Source organism: Nanorana parkeri, unplaced genomic scaffold (genome assembly GCF_000935625.1).
Source record: "Nanorana parkeri isolate BGI_ZX_2015 unplaced genomic scaffold, ASM93562v1 scaffold6, whole genome shotgun sequence".
Classification (NCBI taxonomy): Eukaryota; Metazoa; Chordata; class Amphibia; order Anura; family Dicroglossidae; genus Nanorana; species Nanorana parkeri.
In genome coordinates this window covers 3867654-3885379 of record NW_017306274.1, presented here as the reverse complement: position 1 = coordinate 3885379, position 17726 = coordinate 3867654, and the positions used below count along the sequence as shown (strand labels likewise).

The 17726-nt window shown below is 45.3% G+C and overlaps 1 protein-coding gene across 1 annotated transcript in view; it reads left to right on the top strand.

Annotated features, from left to right (window-relative positions):
- Window positions 1-17726, top strand: part of ITFG1 (integrin alpha FG-GAP repeat containing 1) — a 178027-nt gene that overhangs the window by 14312 nt on the left and 145989 nt on the right. Inside the window, 1 exon segment of the mRNA XM_018553222.1 lies at window positions 2863-2957. Coding sequence (XP_018408724.1) covers window positions 2863-2957 — 95 coding nt within the window.

The following is a 17726-nucleotide window of genomic DNA, read 5'->3' as shown; positions in this document are numbered from 1 at the left end:
TGTTTCTCTCTTCTCTCTCTCTCTCTCTCTCTCTCTCTCTCTCTCTCTCTCTCTCTCTCTCTCTCTCTCGTGATGCAAACCCTAGACATGATCTACTTGATCCTGTGGTTTTTCTACGTATTCCTTTTGTTAAAAGTTTGGTGTGTTGACCCTAAGTCTCCACCAACCTAACCTCCTAGTGATAGCATGGTAGCATAAAGGCACAAACCACCTATTAAAATAAATAAAGCCTTTACCATGGGAAGAACTAGGTACAACACCTACCTCCCCCACCCTTGCTGCATTGTGTTTCCTCCCTACAGTAAAGTTGCGCCTTAAACCCTGCTACGCTTTCAGCCTGCACCCAGGTCGGCCGTCATCGGCGTTCTCTCAACGCTGTCATGTTTTTCCGCCGCGGTTTCAGGCCGGGTAATCTATTCTAATGAAGATCAGATCGGTTCCTGTACGCCGATACATTTAACTCCCTGTGACAGCTCCCTCTTGTTCCATCTCCTGACTTGTTTTTCTCACAGCTCTGTCCTCGTTATGCTCGAGCCTCGCCGCCTTCCCAGAATTGATGGGATATTTACTGCATGAAGCGTTTTTTGAAGTCGTACGTACTGTGAGCATAAATCAAACCCGTTCATGCAGCATCTCGGAGAAAATGTATTTGCCTTGAGCGTATTCTCCTTCTAGGGTTTCTATAAGTGAATATTAGAAGCTTTTCATTATCGGCTCATTATGTTGGATGAGGGAGACTGTAGTGAGGGGGGATTTTCCGCAGTAGCAATTTTATTTGCCAGCGATACGGTTAAAGGCACATCGGCCTCTTCTTTGCTCGCTCGGGCTCAATGCAGAAAACATACACACCGGATTGAAATGTGTGTTTCACCTCTGTGATGTACGAATTCAAGGATTGTGTCTTTCCTGTTATGCAGCCTGAGCGTTCTGCAGCTGGCTACCCGTGTTTCATTCTTCTCTGGCAATTCACTTTTTTTTTTTTCTTTAACTGTAAAGAATTTTTGTGAGCTGCCTCCACACATCAGTAAAAAAAAATGAGTTGTTTGACTGTTGCATTATAGGCCCATTCAGACTGTCCCTATGTGTTGCAGTACATCAGTGGTAGGCAAACTCTGTCCCTCCAGCTGTGGTGCAACCACAAATCCCATTAGGCATTGCAAATAGGGATGCATTGATACCGTTTTTTCGGTATCGAGTACCAGTTCCGGTATTTTTTTTTCGGTACTCGCTGATACCGAATACCGATATCGGAAGTGCCATTAAGGAAGCCGGGCGGCGTGTAATGACTCGCCACCTGGCTTCCTGATTAGCCAGGAAGCCGTCACCACAGTATATCAGTTCTTCTGTATATAGAGGAGCATGTAACTCACTGCAGGTGAGTCCTTATCCCTGTGTAAGCTACAACCCCCGAGACTTTGTGAGGTCAGGTAATGATGTTGGATGAGAAGATCTGGTCACATTCGACATTCCAGTTCATTCCATAGTTATTCAGTAGGGTTGAGGTCAGGACTCTGTTCAGACCACTCCAGTTCCAGCACACCAAACACCAAGCGGTGTCTTGATGTGGGAGAGCAAAATTGTCGAAATGTCTTTGTATACTGTAGCAATAATAGTACCCTCCGCTGGAGATGCCTAAACTCAATAATTTTGGGTAGTCCACATACTTTGGCCATTTAGTGTAAGTGTGATGGTCAGGTCTGGTTCACAAACTTTCAGACATATACTGTAATGAATGTTGATACAAAATACCACTTGCAACACAAATCTATAAGACAAGCAGTATATTTCTGGGGTTTTAGCTAGGGATGCACCGATACCGGTTTCTCTATATTTTTTTTGTTAGTACTCATCAATGCCGAGTACCGATAACGATGCTGTGTGCCCCAATTATCAGGAATTCGGGCAGTTGATCATGACCCGCTGCCCGGCTTCCTGATTGCCTGGGAAGCCGGTGTTCTATCGAAAGAACACCGTCTTCACTTGCCGAGGGTGCCTGGCTTTCTGACCAATCAGGAAATCGGACGGCAGGTCATGAGGTGCCACCTGGCTTCCTGATTGGTCAGGAAGCCAGGCTGCCTAGCTAATCAGCATGTCATGACCCGCCTCCCAGCTTCCTGATTGGCTAGAAACCCGGCTTCACTTGTTTCTAGGCAGCCTGGCTTCCTGACCAATCATGAAGCTGGGGGGTTGAGTCAGTACATCCCCACTTCCTGATTGGTTAGGAAGCCAGGCTGGGTTTCTATTGAATCGTGAAGCCGGGCAGCACGTCATGACCAATCAGGAAGCTGGGTGGCAAGTTGTTACGTGCCGCCCCACTTTCTGATTGGCTAGGAAGCCAGGCTGCTTGGCAACAAGTGAAGCTGGCTTCCTAGCCAATCAGGAAGCCGTGAGGCGGGTCATAACCTACCTCCCGGCTTCCTGATTGGAAAGGAAGCCGGCTCTATGCTCCCTCGGCACTGCCGGTCAGAGGGAGATCTGCCTTAGACTGGAAGTTCTGGTATCGGAGCATTTGGGCTAGTATGAGTACTCGCCTAAATACTCAGTATTGGTACCGATATCAGTAGGTGTGCATCCCTAGTTTTAGCCAAAGCCATACATGCCTCCTCTTTATGTCCCTCCTGCTGATATATAGCACAGATACAGTATTTCCTTATAGGTAAGGTAGGTTAGTACGAGGTATGGAACACATGACAAATGGAATTTGAGGCGAAGGGTAACAAAGTATAGTGTGGTGGACCAAAATGGCTCAAGAGGTCCTTCCTTTACACCACTACAATGTACGGGAGTGCCTTGTGTAGAATGTCACCACTGGATACAATTCAGCATTAAGTGGAATTTTTCTTTTGTTCTATTTCTTTGTAGAAGCTTGACCGTGACAGCAAACCTGAACACAACGAGACAAATGTTTGTACCTCATTCCCACGCTTTTATAGACCTAACTGGAGACTTTACTGCTGGTAAGTTCAACGGCACAGAAGAATTTCCGTCAGTATTGACCATTGCCTTGAGCATTTTTCTTTTTCAATTCTCCTTTAAGGTGCAGATAAATGTAGTGATAATGTACAACACAGCACCCAATAGAGGAGTTTCTTCACATCAACGTAGAGGGAGGGGGGCTGTCGTCCTCAAGGCCACCAGGACGCATCCTCACAAGACATGTAAACAGAAAAAAGGGACAGCGCCCACTCCTAGTGTAAAAACGTTTTTTTATAATAAAAGGAGTACAATAATCTCACAAAAAACGACTCACATTTGGATGAGCAATTTATAGCATACGGCTGTCAAAGGTAACCAGAAAGCTGACACGCGTTTCAGGGGTGCTCTGAGAAAGGGGGGAGCTCCCCCGAAACGAGCGTCAGCTTTCTGGTGTTATTAAAAAACTTTTTTACACTAGGAGTGGGCGCAGTCCCCTTTTTCTGTTTACATGCAGATGAATGTACATAAAGAATATATAATATTACACCTATCTCTTGAGAACTAAAGGTGATTCTCCCATTTAAACCTTGACGATGGGCTTTCTTCAATGGAGGCCTTTTACCGGAGGCCTTCTACCATTCTAGAACTGCGAATCCATCAATATCATTCAAGTTGCCCCTTCGGTTAATATTGCTGGACTCACAATTGTAGAATTGCAGTCACCTATGGGGACATTCAAGCCTAATGCCAGATGTTTTTATGTATTGCTTATCTGTGGTCTAACATTGGCCCTCTTCTGGGTTGAATGACACCTGGCATCATTCAGAAGCCATCCGAGGGGGGGGAGGCAGGGGTATAATGTGTATCTGGGCTTTAAAAGGAAACTTTTGGAATTCTTCACGTTAAAATGTGTAACCACATGACCAGTCACACACTCCAACCCAGTCACAATCTTTGATAGAACACTGGTATTGGTATTCGGTATCTGATAGTACCGAAAAAAATATATCAATACTCGTACTCGATACTGAAAAACTGGTATCGGTGCATCCCTAGTGATGTCAGCCGTGGCTTAGACCAGATGTGATTATGAATATGTGATCGACAAAAAAGTGAAGAATTCTGAAGCTTTCTCAGCAGTTCCAGGACAGATCGGCAGCGCAAATCGTATGTGCAGGTGAAACGATCTCACCTGGAACAGCTGATCGGTCCTGAAATGTGACTTTGTGACTGCGATCTCACATTCCACAGAGTCGGATAGAACTGACATTTCAGGACCGATCAGCTGTGCCAGGACAGATCGGTTCTCCTGCACATACCATCTGCGATGCCGATCTTCACTGGAACAGCTGAGAAAGGTTGGAATGTTTCACCTTTTGCCGGTCACATATTCCACCGCCGTAAAACTGGGCGGGATCACGTTAAAATGTGATCCAACATTCCAACCCAGTCACAAACTTTGATAGAACACAGGCTTAATTATAGAGATCTCTACGATTAAGCCTGTAAAGGTGAAATGCATGGGGGGGGGATTCCATCACGTTGGAAGCTGTAAGTGTCGTGGAATAAAGTTTGCAATTATTGGACAGCAGTGTGCCGTTTTCTTCAAACGTAGCATGCGTCGCTGTACAGAAACCTGGACTTTCACCACAAACTCTTGCACTCTCCACTACGTTGTCCAGCAGTCAGTCAGTGCGGGGACTTGGTGCAACCCAAGTTCTACCAAGCCTATGCATAACTATCACTGGCCCACTCAGTTGCAGCCGGGACAATCCCTGCCCAGCAGTGTCACTTTAATTCCTGGCTAATATTTTTGAGCTCCTTCACACCCACACATATGTAAAATCGTGCTTTATTTGCAAGCATTTCTATGTTTTCTATCCTTTCGTTTATGTGTGTGTTTATTTCTTCATTCATTATGCAAAGTAAGGAGACATTTTAACAATCAGGTTTTTACACGGTGCAGGTGCATCAATAAATGTGCAAAACAACTTTAAGGTGCCCACACACCTTGTGATAATCGTACGATAATCGCGGGAAATCCCGCAATTGTACGATTATCGCAAGGTGTGTGGAAGCCGTGCGACCTCTACTACTGTAAGGTCGCAAAACTTTTATCTTACAAACATGTTCGAAAACCCGCCGAGCATCGTACGATGTTCGGCGGGTGTGTAGTATGTTCGTAAGATAAAAGCCGGACGGGCCGGTGTGCGCAAGCGCACACTGCCCGTTCGGCATTGCGGTCATCGGAATCCAAGATAGGCAGATCGGCAGATTGTACAACCCTCGCAAGACAAAAGTCTTGCGAGGGTTGTAAGGTGTGTGCCCAGCATTACTCAGTATTTCTACACGAGCTGCCTTCTTCATACAGTACAATTCATGCGCTTTACTGCAGAAAAGCGAACAAGTGTGAATGAACCCCAAGTAGTTTTCTGAGCTCCATGGGAGCACCTAAAACCGGGGAGATCAGTATACAAGGCTCTGCTATTGCACCAACACAGCTTAAATCTGGTCTGCCTTGCTGAACTACAGAGGGGCAGCAAAGCATTATGGGATACAAAGGGACGTGGTGGAGTTACCGTTTAAAAAAAAATCTAATTGCAGTTACTTGTAACTTTTTATAAGACTTTCTTTTTGACAGGTTTACTTTATGTTGCACAACTCAGAATGTGTCTGCTTCCTGCGTTCCCTAGCCGACACAGAAACACAACGTGGGAACATTTAATTATAGAAACGCATGTATTTTATAATTTCAGAAGCGCTGGCTCCTTCGCGGACCGCTTGGCAGTTTTATTACAAACCCCCAGATTTTACAGCTATAATCAATGTCCTGTCTTTGGAAGTAGTGGAGCAGATCCTGTTGTCTTTATGACAAGCTGTACACGCAATTAGTGTTTCTTTTAGCTCCTGACTGAGCGGCCGGGGCAGCAAAGGTTCCCAAACCCCTTCGTGCCCATTGTGTTTTATGCCTCCGAGGCTGTAGGCAGGCAGAAGGCTTTGAAGTGAACCTGTTTTGTTAAAGGTGTTGACTTGAAGGAGAACTCTGGGCAAATAAAATCTTAACCCTTGCAGTTGGGCTTCCCCTAAGTGATGGACTAAAATCTCAATTCAAATTGGTAAACTAAACATGAGATTGTAGTCCATCCCGTGAGCGAGCTTGGAGCGGTGACTACTTTACAACACACACAGGGACCATGGGGAACAAAAGTAGCCGCCCTTGCAGTGGGGCTTTGCCCCAAGTGAGGGTTAAGTGCTCGTTTTCCCATGCTGGGCAAAGGGGTTGACTTAAAGGAGAACTCCAAGCAAAGAGAATCTTAACCCTTGCGGTGGGGCTAACCCCACACTGCAAGGATTATGTGCTCATTTTGCCTAAGGAGCTCTAATAACAGAGATATATTCACCCAAACCATAGTCCCGTCTAGTTCCTAGACCGGTCCCTGGAGAGAGAGATTGAGGGGAGAGAGAGATCGAGAGGAGAGGGAGAGATCGAGAGGAGAGGGAGAGATCGAGAGGAGAGAGATCGAGAGGAGAGAGATCGAGAGGAGAGAGAGAGGAGAGATCGAGAGGAGAGAGAGAGATCGAGAGAGACTGGGTCATCACCCCAATCTTCCTTTTGGCAGTGAAGAATGGGCCCTGTTACCTACCCAGGCCAACCCAAATGGGACAATAGCCCTCAGATTCGGCATGCATCTCCTACAAGTAGATTGGGGCACCTCCTAACAACAGAGAGAGAGCTTTTTAGGAAAGAGCAGTGTTGAGGCACCATATTCTGTGAGATGACCATCGTCAAATGACAGTGATCGCTAGTCTGGTGACCGGGTACTTAGATTCCAGACCCTTCTCTGTGACCATGGCTATTAGTGGCTATTGGTCACAGCAAGAATCCTTCACTTTCGTGCCGCCAATGCTGAAGGCGAGTAGGCATGTTTGCTTATCACTACAAATGTTCCTTCAGGGATCTCCTGTCCCTTTAACTGAACCGTATTAAACGCAGTTTATGCATTCCCATATATTTATTGCTATAAAATGCCAGCCCACCTGCCATGTACGAAGCAAGAAAATAATGAGTTTTAAATACCTGCTGATCACAAATTGGTACTTTTGCGTTGCCCGTGGAGACAGAATAAGTCGGATTGTCAGATTAAATGAAATTTGCCCACTATGTTTTGACAGATCATATCTGCTGACCCTGACGGGTTAATTAAGGCTCATTTGCATAATCAAAACCTAATTGGAAGTGAAATTCAAATGATGTTTTGTGTGCGTTGAGGAGGAAGCGGAGCTGATATGGAGCCCTTTTAAAGGCTGACTAAGTGGGGTGACAGAATCTCGTGATTGGGGTCAGTGTGTTTAACGGTGGAACATTAGCAGTGTCCCTTAAAGAAGAACTCCACAACAAAAACCAGTTTCCACAGTGAAGATATTGCAGGGTAATTGAGTTCAGCAGGTATTGGCAACAGTAAGGTTGCCACTGCTTGGCACCTCAAGTTGACATGGACACTGGATACAGAAGAGTATCCAACACCTGTGTTGCTTCTGTGGCTTTCTGCCTGTGGTTGCACCCATCTTTCAGTGGGAGGAGGCGATGGCCAATAGACAGCAATTTCCTTCAGTGGACAGCCAGGAGCCAAACGTAGCATACAGGTTTGGGTTGTCGTGCTGCCAGCCTTGACTACCCATATGCTGAGATCTCTGAGGCTGTTGGCAGGGGTCATAGGAAGCTACCCTTAGGAATATCTGTATTACTGAAGCCTTAGAGAAGAAACCTTGGTGTTTAGGTGATCCCCTTTATTGGCTAACTTAGGTTATTCATTGTGAAAGCTTTCGGCATTCCTTAGATCTCTTCATCAGGCTAACACAGTACAATGCTGTACTACTGAGTCCTTAGTTATAAACAGGAGATTAGATGAAACTCCAAGTAACCCTTTTATAGCGGACCTGTGCTGTAAATGTAATCCTAATTAACCCGTCATGGCAAAACATGGCGGCTGCTGTCATTGACTTCACCTTCTGGAAATGCTGGTTGTCTGGCTGTCATGCTTATCCACTTTCTTTAGTATTTTAAAGCTTGCCTCAACCCCAAATAAAAAAGTAATGTACACTGCCTGGCCAAAAAACAGTCCCCTCCTGGATTTCAGGCAGTGTTCTGATCTGGGGTTGCTTCAGTTGGTCAGGTCTAGGTTCAGCAATGTTATGTCCCCCAAAAATGTAAAATATACTGAATGACCAGGTTTTCCCATCAATGGATTTTTTCTTCCCTGATGGCACATTGGGCACGTTCCAAGATGACAATGCTAGGGTTCATCGGGCTCACATTGTGAGAGAGTGGTTCAGTGAGCATGAGACATCATTGTTCACCAGAGTCCAGACCTTAACCCCATTGAGAATCTTTGGGATGTGCTGGAGAAGACTTTACGCAGTGGTCCGATTCTCCCATCATCACTTCAAGATCTCGGTGAAAAATGAATTTCTCCCCTTCCATCAGCATACTCCTAGTAAGCATATGAATTGATTTAGCTCCTTGTACTGCTGCTTTCTCTACTACTCTGAGCTCTGCTGTACAGGGAAAGCAAGAGCCTGATGTCAAGTCAAATTCAGGGAATTACACTTCTTGTATTTGAGAAAATACATGAAATGATGCATTAGTGAATGCAGAGCTGCATTCAATTGTAACTTTTAATCCACCTGGAGTTCATTTGACTTTAAATAACCCTTACTACCTTACTAGGATCCCCCTTAAAAGGGTCCTATGGGGTAAGAACTATTCCATAGTTCTCTTTAGGGTCACGGGACATATATTAACGTCCCCCCGCGACCCAAAGCTCAGTACATAGCGGGCTATAGCTTGCTATATACTGAGAGCGCTGCAGCTGGGACGGATCCCAACAATACTGTCCGGATCCACCCAGCTGGCTGTTTGACAGCGGATTCTGACTATCTAGAGGCATAGCCATCTGTGCCCGCCCCCTCACCTGTCTGTTCCTCCACTTGGTCCCGGAGGATCGGAGAGGGGAGGGGGGGAATTCCTGCGGGGAGCGGTGACTGACAGTCATCGGGAAGTGAGCGAGCGATGTTATGTGTACGCTCAGTTCCCGATCAATAGAGCCGACGTGTGACAGTTCCAATGTCACACGTCGGCTCTAACTATGAGAATGAATGGAAATCACTCTCCTCATAGTTCTCCTTTTAATCTTACACATAACTGTCCGTGCTCCTAGTAGATCAAAAGGGCCGCACTGCGATCATCTACAAGTCGTAGGTACAGGAAACTGTCAGATTTGCAGGGCATGTTGGGTGGAAGGGGTTAGTAAATGGATTATTGTACTATGAGAACAGTTATCATTTTTCACAAAGCAATAATGAGCTTCAGAACTGCGTATAATCTCATTCAGATATTGTCCAACTTTTTGGAAACGTCTCTGTGGTCGCTCTACCATCACTTCCACGGTTCCTTAGATAAGGCACCGAGATTAACTCCTTTTCTGTTGGTGGGATCAGATGGTGATTCTCCGTCCCAAGGACGGGCCTCTTACCTCCTCTTGGATCTTGGTGAAGGATCTGTCTATCTTTTGCTGACCATAGAAGATATTCCTTGTTTCTTCTTTGTAATACGATTTATAACCCTATTCCTCCTTTGTTTATATACTTTGATTTGTCTATAGGGTTGTTTAATCATTAAAGGAGAACTAAGGGGTTAGGGCTTTTCCCCATAGTTCTCCTAAGGGTAACGGGAGGACACAAACTAGGGTCCTCCCGTCACCCTAAGCTCAGTATATAGCGAGCTACAGCTCGCGGTATACTGAGACGCAACAGCCGCAGCGGTTCCCGACAATTATGTCTGGATCCGGCCAGCTGCGTGAGTGAAAACTGGCTCTGCCTATCTAGAGGCAGAGCCAGCTGTTCCCGCTCCATCAGTTCCGCCAGTCAGCGCTGGAAGATCGGAGCGGGGAAGGGGGAATCCAGTCCCTCCCCTGTCACGGCTCTCTGCCGTGACAGGATCAAGAAGTGAGCGAACGCCGGTATGTGTTCGCTCACTTCCCGATCTACTGAGCCGACCTGTGACAGTCTCATTGTCACAGGTCGGCTAAAGCTATGAGGATAAGTGAAAATCACTCACCTCATAGTTCTCCTTTTAATATGGCACAGTGCTGGGATTTTTCTCCACATTCTGTCTATTCTTTGCTCCTCTCCTTCTCCCTGTTCCTCCAGCTCTGAAATCGTTAAACTACAAGCTACTCGTGATTTAAGATTCGGTTGTTTGTGTTTCTGTGGAGCCCACATGGATTATTCCCTCTATATATAGCAGGAGCTGCTGTTGAACTGTGAGCTGGCTACTTTGGCCTGGGGGCAGTCAGAATTGAATGGCCCTAGTGTCTCAGTACCAGGTCCATGTTTGCTGTAATAGGGAATTATGGGAAAGAATGCCGAGGTAGCAGCCCTTGCTGAGTTTTTGCAGTTGCGTCGGAGTTAGGGTATGTGCTTGGATTTTTTTGTGAAGGTCTATAGTCAATATAGACAGACAGAACTTCAGAATTAAAAGAAATGCTAGGAATATTTAATATTTACCATTTGTTCACTTCTAGTATCAGGTATACAAAGGATGCCAAAGCATGCAGTCATTGCTGGATTTTTTTTTTTTTTTTTTAGCATGATCTACAAAGTGAGTGTAATAGAGGCACCTTATGTGACATGTTTATTTATATACCATTTTAAACGGGGTGGACAAATCCATATGGAGTTCAGGGTCCAGTCCAGGAGCCAGCATGAAGCAGCCAGCTCCATTGACAAAAACAGGAGAAGGAGCTCAAGGCCCACAACAACCAGGCCCCACCTGTCATCCTTACAATTATCTATTCACTGAAGGAATGATTACAGCCAGTAGTCCATGGTGGAAAGACCAACATGTCCATTCTCCAGACCAGTCCAGGACAAAAACAGGAGAAAGAGCTCAAGGCCCACAACAACCAGGCCCAACCAGTAATCCTTACAATTATCTATTCACTGAAGGATAAATTAGAGCCAGTAGTCCATGTTGGAAAGACCAACATGCCCGTGGTCCAGTCCAGGACAAAAACAGGAGAAGGAGCTCAAGGCCCACAACAGTTTCAAACAATAACCAGGAAGAATGATAAACCGGTAACAGCTATATGAAAGAGAATAATGAAAGACAAGGAATCTAGTAGTAGGATAAAACAGAAGAAGAGTTGTCACCCAAGGGTCACCACAGACATACAACCAACTCAAGAGAAAACAAAAGGTAGCAATATAAGCAATAAGGACATCAAAAAGCCAACAAGAAAGATGGAGATAAAAAGGAGTGACAAAAGGAAGAAGAAGAAAACAAAGGAGGAGGTAAAACACCCAAGAATTGGAGAGGGGATTAAGAGACCAAAAGTAGAACAGCAGAAAGACCCCACGGGTCACAAGAAAGAGGTCTAAGTGCTTAACCAAAATGCGCATAGGGAGTACGTAGTGAAGAGCATCTAATAGGGATTTGCCCTCATCAGTGCTCAAAAAGTCCAGCCAAATTAACTACATTTTGAGATATTGCTTTTGTCTATTCTGTGAGTATAAAATAAGGTCCTCCCAAAGTCCTGATTTCCTCCACCCTGCAGACCCACATTTGGAGGGGAGGGTGGCCAGGTCTTTCCACAGGCTTAGAATGCAAGCTCTAGCCGTGTTACATAGGTGGCGGACTGCGGAGCTATTGTAGGATCTCCTAGGGATGTGTAATGGCCGTAGTTTTGGTATGGGATGTCCAACAACCTCATATAGGTGTGATGGTCAGTTGTCCACAAACATTTGGCCATGTAGTATATGTAATCCTGCTTTAAAAACAACCTTTTCAAGTAAAGCTTTGCCTTGAGTAGGAATGAGGCATCTTTTGTACATCAGGTAATAAACTCTCTTTCCCAACTCCAGGCCTGCCTTCCATTTTGTTACTGGCTTTATTTGCCGACTCTCCTACAAGTCCCAGTTTAATAAAGCATGTGTATTCATGTGCTGTGTTTCGCGGTGAGACAAACAAGCCTGAGCGATTCCCCTTTCTATTCTGAGCATCGTCTGATATTAGAAAATATGAGATGGCAAGCCGTTCTGTCAGTTTGATCTCTGACTTGTAGAACGACTGGATACAATTATTACCCCGGAGATCTTTCATCATCGATGTACTTGATTACATTGCCCGTTGGCCCTTGGAGACAGAAATAAAATAAAATTACCACGGAGCCTGTGGAGGCCCAGTTGGCCGTGTTCGGGAGACCCGGGGGCTGTGTTGTCTGTTTGCTTTTTATTTGGTTATATTTAAAACTGTAGAAATTAAATCGGATCCAAACCCTTACTTTAAAATTCATGAAATATTTTCTTGGCACGCGCTTCTTCCTTTCCTTTTGATCTTACTAATTTCTTCCTCCTTGTTTTTCCTTCTTTCGATGTGTGGGTCCTGCTAGTTTCAGCCTCTATTGGCACTTCCTGTATTAAGGTGCTGCTGGTTAGAGAGCCGATCATGCAGTGTTGTCACCTTCTGAATGCGCACTCCCACTTTGTTTTAAAAGACGACGAGCTGATGCAGAATTTTTTAGCACACTTCGCTTTTTTACATTGAGGCATTGCAAAGAAATGGCCCTTCTTCCTCAACACCCCACCGGTGATTAACAGGGGCTGCCAGGTGCCAGCTGCCTTTCGTCCTCACTAGGAATGCACCGATACTAGTATTAGTATTTGTGCCGATACAGAGTATATGGGGGCGAGCACTCGTACTTGCCCAAATGTTCCCCATACTTATCTCGATACCGGACCTTCCAGTTTCAGGAAGCCGTGCAGCGTGTATTGACTCGCTGCCGGGCTTCCTAATTGGCCAGGAAGCCGGCTCCACGCTCCCTCGCCAGGGAGCCTGCAGCTGCCTTCCTGGGCCAATCAGGAAGCCAGGGGGCGGGTAATGACTTGCCCTCCGCCTTCCTGATTGGCCAGCAAGCTTGCTCCATGCTTCCTTGTCACTTAGTAACGAGGGAATATGGAGCTGGCTTTCCGGCCAACCAGGAAGCCGAGCAGTGTTTAATGACTGGCCCCCCGACTGCCTGATTGGCCAGAAAGCCGGCTCCATGCTTCCTCATCTCCTGGTGACGAGGGAGCATCGAGCTGGCTTCCCGGCTAATCAGAAAGTCAGGGGGCGGTAATGACTCATCGCCTGGCTTCCTGATTGGCTGGCTTCCTGACCAATCAGTCATTACACGCCGCCCGGCTTCCTTAATGGGACTTCCGGTACCAGTATTCGGTATCGGTGAGTAAAAAACAATATCGGTACTTGATACTAAAAAAAAAGTAGTTGCACATTTTCGTGAGCGTTTTTGTGCGTTCTTCCCTTGCCCACAATGGTTTATGAGCAGGCAATCAAAATGCATGTCTTTATGCACGCATGTTAAAACGCGCATACAAATGTACACAACGCGCAAATAACCACATGCTGATAACGCGCATATAAACGGTGCTGCCTAGGTGTGAACCCAGCCTAAGGTCCACTTGTACAGATCCTTGTTCCTTAGCTTAGATATAGCCTCCCCAGCGACCAAATAAAGCCCTCCAGTCCTTTGGTTTATTTGGGTTTTTTTTTTTACAGTCGTCTTGTCTTCTCTGTTTTGAATAATTCCTTTACTCCATCCTCGCCCTTTCATCCTCATCTTTTTTTTACCAGGCTACGGCGAGGAACAGTTTGGAGCGCGCCATGAATTATTCTCCGCGAAGCAGTTAGCGTCGGCTCTCTAGCCTGGCAGCGAAACCGTTAACCTGGCTCCTCCGTCTTTATTTTTTAATTCGTTCTCTAGCACAGAACCCCCGCCAGAGGAATTCCCCCGCAACGCGTGCTCGGAATCATTAATGGAGGTTAAAGGCCTCTTGTTCATACAAAACAGTTATTGACAGAGTAAGCAGCAGAGAGCATGCCAGAGTCTCCAATTCAGAGCACGGACCTCTGACATTCACCGTAAAGGTCAGCCCAGCCTGGCCAGTCCAAGCCCTGCGCACTAAGCCTGTTATAAATAGCATTTTCTAGGAAAGCACCATCAGCAACGTCCGAGCCGCATATGATACACTCGTAAAGGTTAATTAACCTTTAAATCAGGAAGGAGTTATGGAGCATCGATTGATCGCCAGGGCAGGGGAGGGGTTAAACGGGGGATTATGATCGTGTATCTTCTTAATCCCATTAAATATTATCTGCGTTATAACATTGCGGGCCAAGAGAAACTCATCTCGGTGTAAACGCCGTTGTCTGCCTTGCCCAATTAGAAACCCATTCACGGTAGCGAGAGGCATTTTATTAACAGAAAAAGGGATTACCGTTCCTGGGCGCCACCAGGAGACTTGCAAGTGAGTGAAACTGAATTAGTGCAGATATAAGAGAGCTCATAACTCTGATCCGTGGTGCTCCAGTGACCCCTAGTTTAAAGTCAAACTCCAGATTGAATTTTGTTTTTGCCAGATAGACCTCTGGACCATCCAAACTGCCATTGACAACCATATTGATGGCCCTTTCACTCATCGGAGGAAGAAAAAATAAATATAGAGAGAGAGATATGCAAAGGAAGGCGTTATCAGCACTCCATTCAAAGTAAATGCCTTTTACACCCAAAGGGCTTTTGTAACTGGCCATAGTCCATAGTCACAGCCTGACCTTTTTTAAGGCCTTGGTGACGCTGGTCTATAGTGGTAAACTTTATTGATAAACTTCCTAGTTAGTGATGTGATTGGTTCTCTACTGATTTCATATGGTGTAGGATCTCGCCAGTTTTTTCACCAGTAGATGGGTAGGCTGCATTCTGTGTAAAGTCACTGGACTCCAACGAATGGTTAAACTGCTCTCTTGGTGATATCACTGGTCTATAGTGAATGGACAGACTTTATTCTCTGTGATGTCACTGGTCTCTAGTGAATGGTTAGGCTGCATTCTTAGTGATGTCACTGGTCTCTAGTGAATGGTCAGGCTGCATTCTTAGTGATGTCACCGGTCTCTAGTGAATGGATAGGCTGCATTCTCAGTGATGTCACTCGTCTCTAGTGAATGGGTAGGTTGCATTCTCGGTGATGTCACCGGTCTCTAGTGAATGGATAGGCTGCCTTCTCAGTGATGTCACCGATCTCTAGTGAATGGATAGGCTGCATTCTCAGTGATGTCACCGGTCTCTGGTGAATGGAAAGGCTGCATTTTCAGTGTCCAGATTGAATTTTGTTTTTGCCAGATAGACCTCTGGACCATCCAAACTGCCATTGACAACCATATTGATGGCCCTTTCACTCATCGGAGGAAGAAAAAATAAATATAGAGAGAGAGATATGCAAAGGAAGGCGTTATCAGCACTCCATTCAAAGTAAATGCCTTTTACACCCAAAGGGCTTTTGTAACTGGCCATAGTCCATAGTCACAGCCTGACCTTTTTTAAGGCCTTGGTGACGCTGGTCTATAGTGGTAAACTTTATTGATAAACTTCCTAGTTAGTGATGTGATTGGTTCTCTACTGATTTCATATGGTGTAGGATCTCGCCAGTTTTTTCACCAGTAGATGGGTAGGCTGCATTCTGTGTAAAGTCACTGGACTCCAACGAATGGTTAAACTGCTCTCTTGGTGATATCACTGGTCTATAGTGAATGGACAGACTTTATTCTCTGTGATGTCACTGGTCTCTAGTGAATGGTTAGGCTGCATTCTTAGTGATGTCACTGGTCTCTAGTGAATGGTCAGGCTGCATTCTTAGTGATGTCACCGGTCTCTAGTGAATGGATAGGCTGCATTCTCAGTGATGTCACTCGTCTCTAGTGAATGGGTAGGTTGCATTCTCGGTGATGTCACCGGTCTCTAGTGAATGGATAGGCTGCCTTCTCAGTGATGTCACCGATCTCTAGTGAATGGATAGGCTGCATTCTCAGTGATGTCACCGGTCTCTGGTGAATGGAAAGGCTGCATTTTCAGTGATGTCACCGGTCTCTAGTGAATGGATAGGCTGCCTTCTCAGGGATGTCACTTGTCTCTACAAAATGGATAAGCTGCCTTCTCTGCATTGCCATTGGTCTCTGTGAAGTAGAAAGTGTATTTTCAGTGGTGCCCCTCGTCACTAGTGAATGGATAGACTATATTCTCCAATGACCGGCTGCATTCACAGTGAGGTCACCGGTCTTTAGCAAGTCAAAAGGCTGTGTTTTATTGGTCTTTCGAAAATTGCCTCAATCTCGCTTATACATACTGTAGACCATGTACGTGTAGACCATGTATTCTGCAGGTTGCTTGTTTTCCTCTAGCTTGAAAAATGGAATTCTATAGTTATGCGTTATTAGTTATTTTGTCACAATGAACCATTAGTCTGCCACAGCTTTATGTGCTTGTAAGGATCCTGTGGAGATGGTGATTTATGTCCAAAAACATTTTTCTTTTTTTTACTAACTTCGCTTGTGCCTGAATTGTTCAGAAAGCGGTAAACATGCCTTCGTCCTTGTGTTTGTACAAAGCGATTACCTACCTTGGAGCGTTTTTTTCCCCACCAATTATGTGCCGCGGTTTAGGCTGTGAACAGTAAAGTGAAGTAGATTAAGCAGACTCGGTGCTGGCGCTTGTTTAATAGTTTTTCATAAAGGTCATCAGCCTGTTGACTTTTGGGGATTTTAACTACTTTGTGTGGAGTTATTTTTTTTCTCATAAACGGGGTCCAGCTGTTCAAATTGCTAAATAGAACACTTCCCTTCTTTTACTTGAAGTGATAGAGAAGTTCATTCAATGCTTATCCTTAAAATTTACTGTGACCTGCTAGATGAGGAAAACAGTAGAAAGGCATCATGGCACACTCACTAACCAGCATGTAAAACAACTTGTCTCACCACTAAGGATAATTTATTATAGAAAGGTCTACTTACCTCATTCCATAGCCCTTTAGCAGTGGGCACTCTTCTTCTCTCCAGCTTCGGAATTGGGGCAGTCAGTTGACGTCATCCTGCATTGTACGTGATGATGTCAGCTAGAAGAGCGGCCACACTACCGGAGAAGTGAAACATTCATGGGACCCGTCATTGCTACTGCAACTGTTGGGTCCCCCGATTAATCGGATACAAAAATGAAATAAATACCGTCATTAATTTAAAATCAAATACACAAATGCCGTGTTACAAACATGAAGTTTACTTCAGAATAAAACTGCATGCACAATTTTTTGCAATCGCACTGCACTCGAACGCTCAGCATTGCAGTACCGTGCGTTCCAGTGCAGGCGATCACACTGTGGGTGGGAGGCACGTTTTGGTTGCCATTGAAATAAATGGCTGTGCAACGCACTACCCGCAGCAGAATTTGTCAGGCCGAAACAGAAAATGACTTTTCCCCCACCTTTTTTATAATTCTTTTTTAATAATTGTATTGTAAGCACATGACGCTTGAATAGTTTCAGCCCGGGAATGACAGCTGCCGGTGGCAAAATTCTGAAGACGGGAGCTGAATGTAAATACAGCAGGTAGTGGGTTGGTGCAATAGGCAGCCTGCTATTGGCTATTTCAAATTGCAAAAAGCCAATAGCAGACTGGCTATTGCACCCGCTCACTGCTTGCTGTGCTCTCTTCCCAGCATGGAGGCGAGAGCTAGGGGATCCAATCAACTAATCAATAAAGAGAATAGTTGACAACTATTCTCATTATCGATTAATTGATTAGTTTGTTGCAGCCGTAATGCACACAGGTCTCTTTTCAGACACCTTGGTAAATTGAACACACACACACACACCCACGTCGTCTGGTTCATATTTTAAACGCTGCTATCTGAACGTCAACTCCAGGCTCA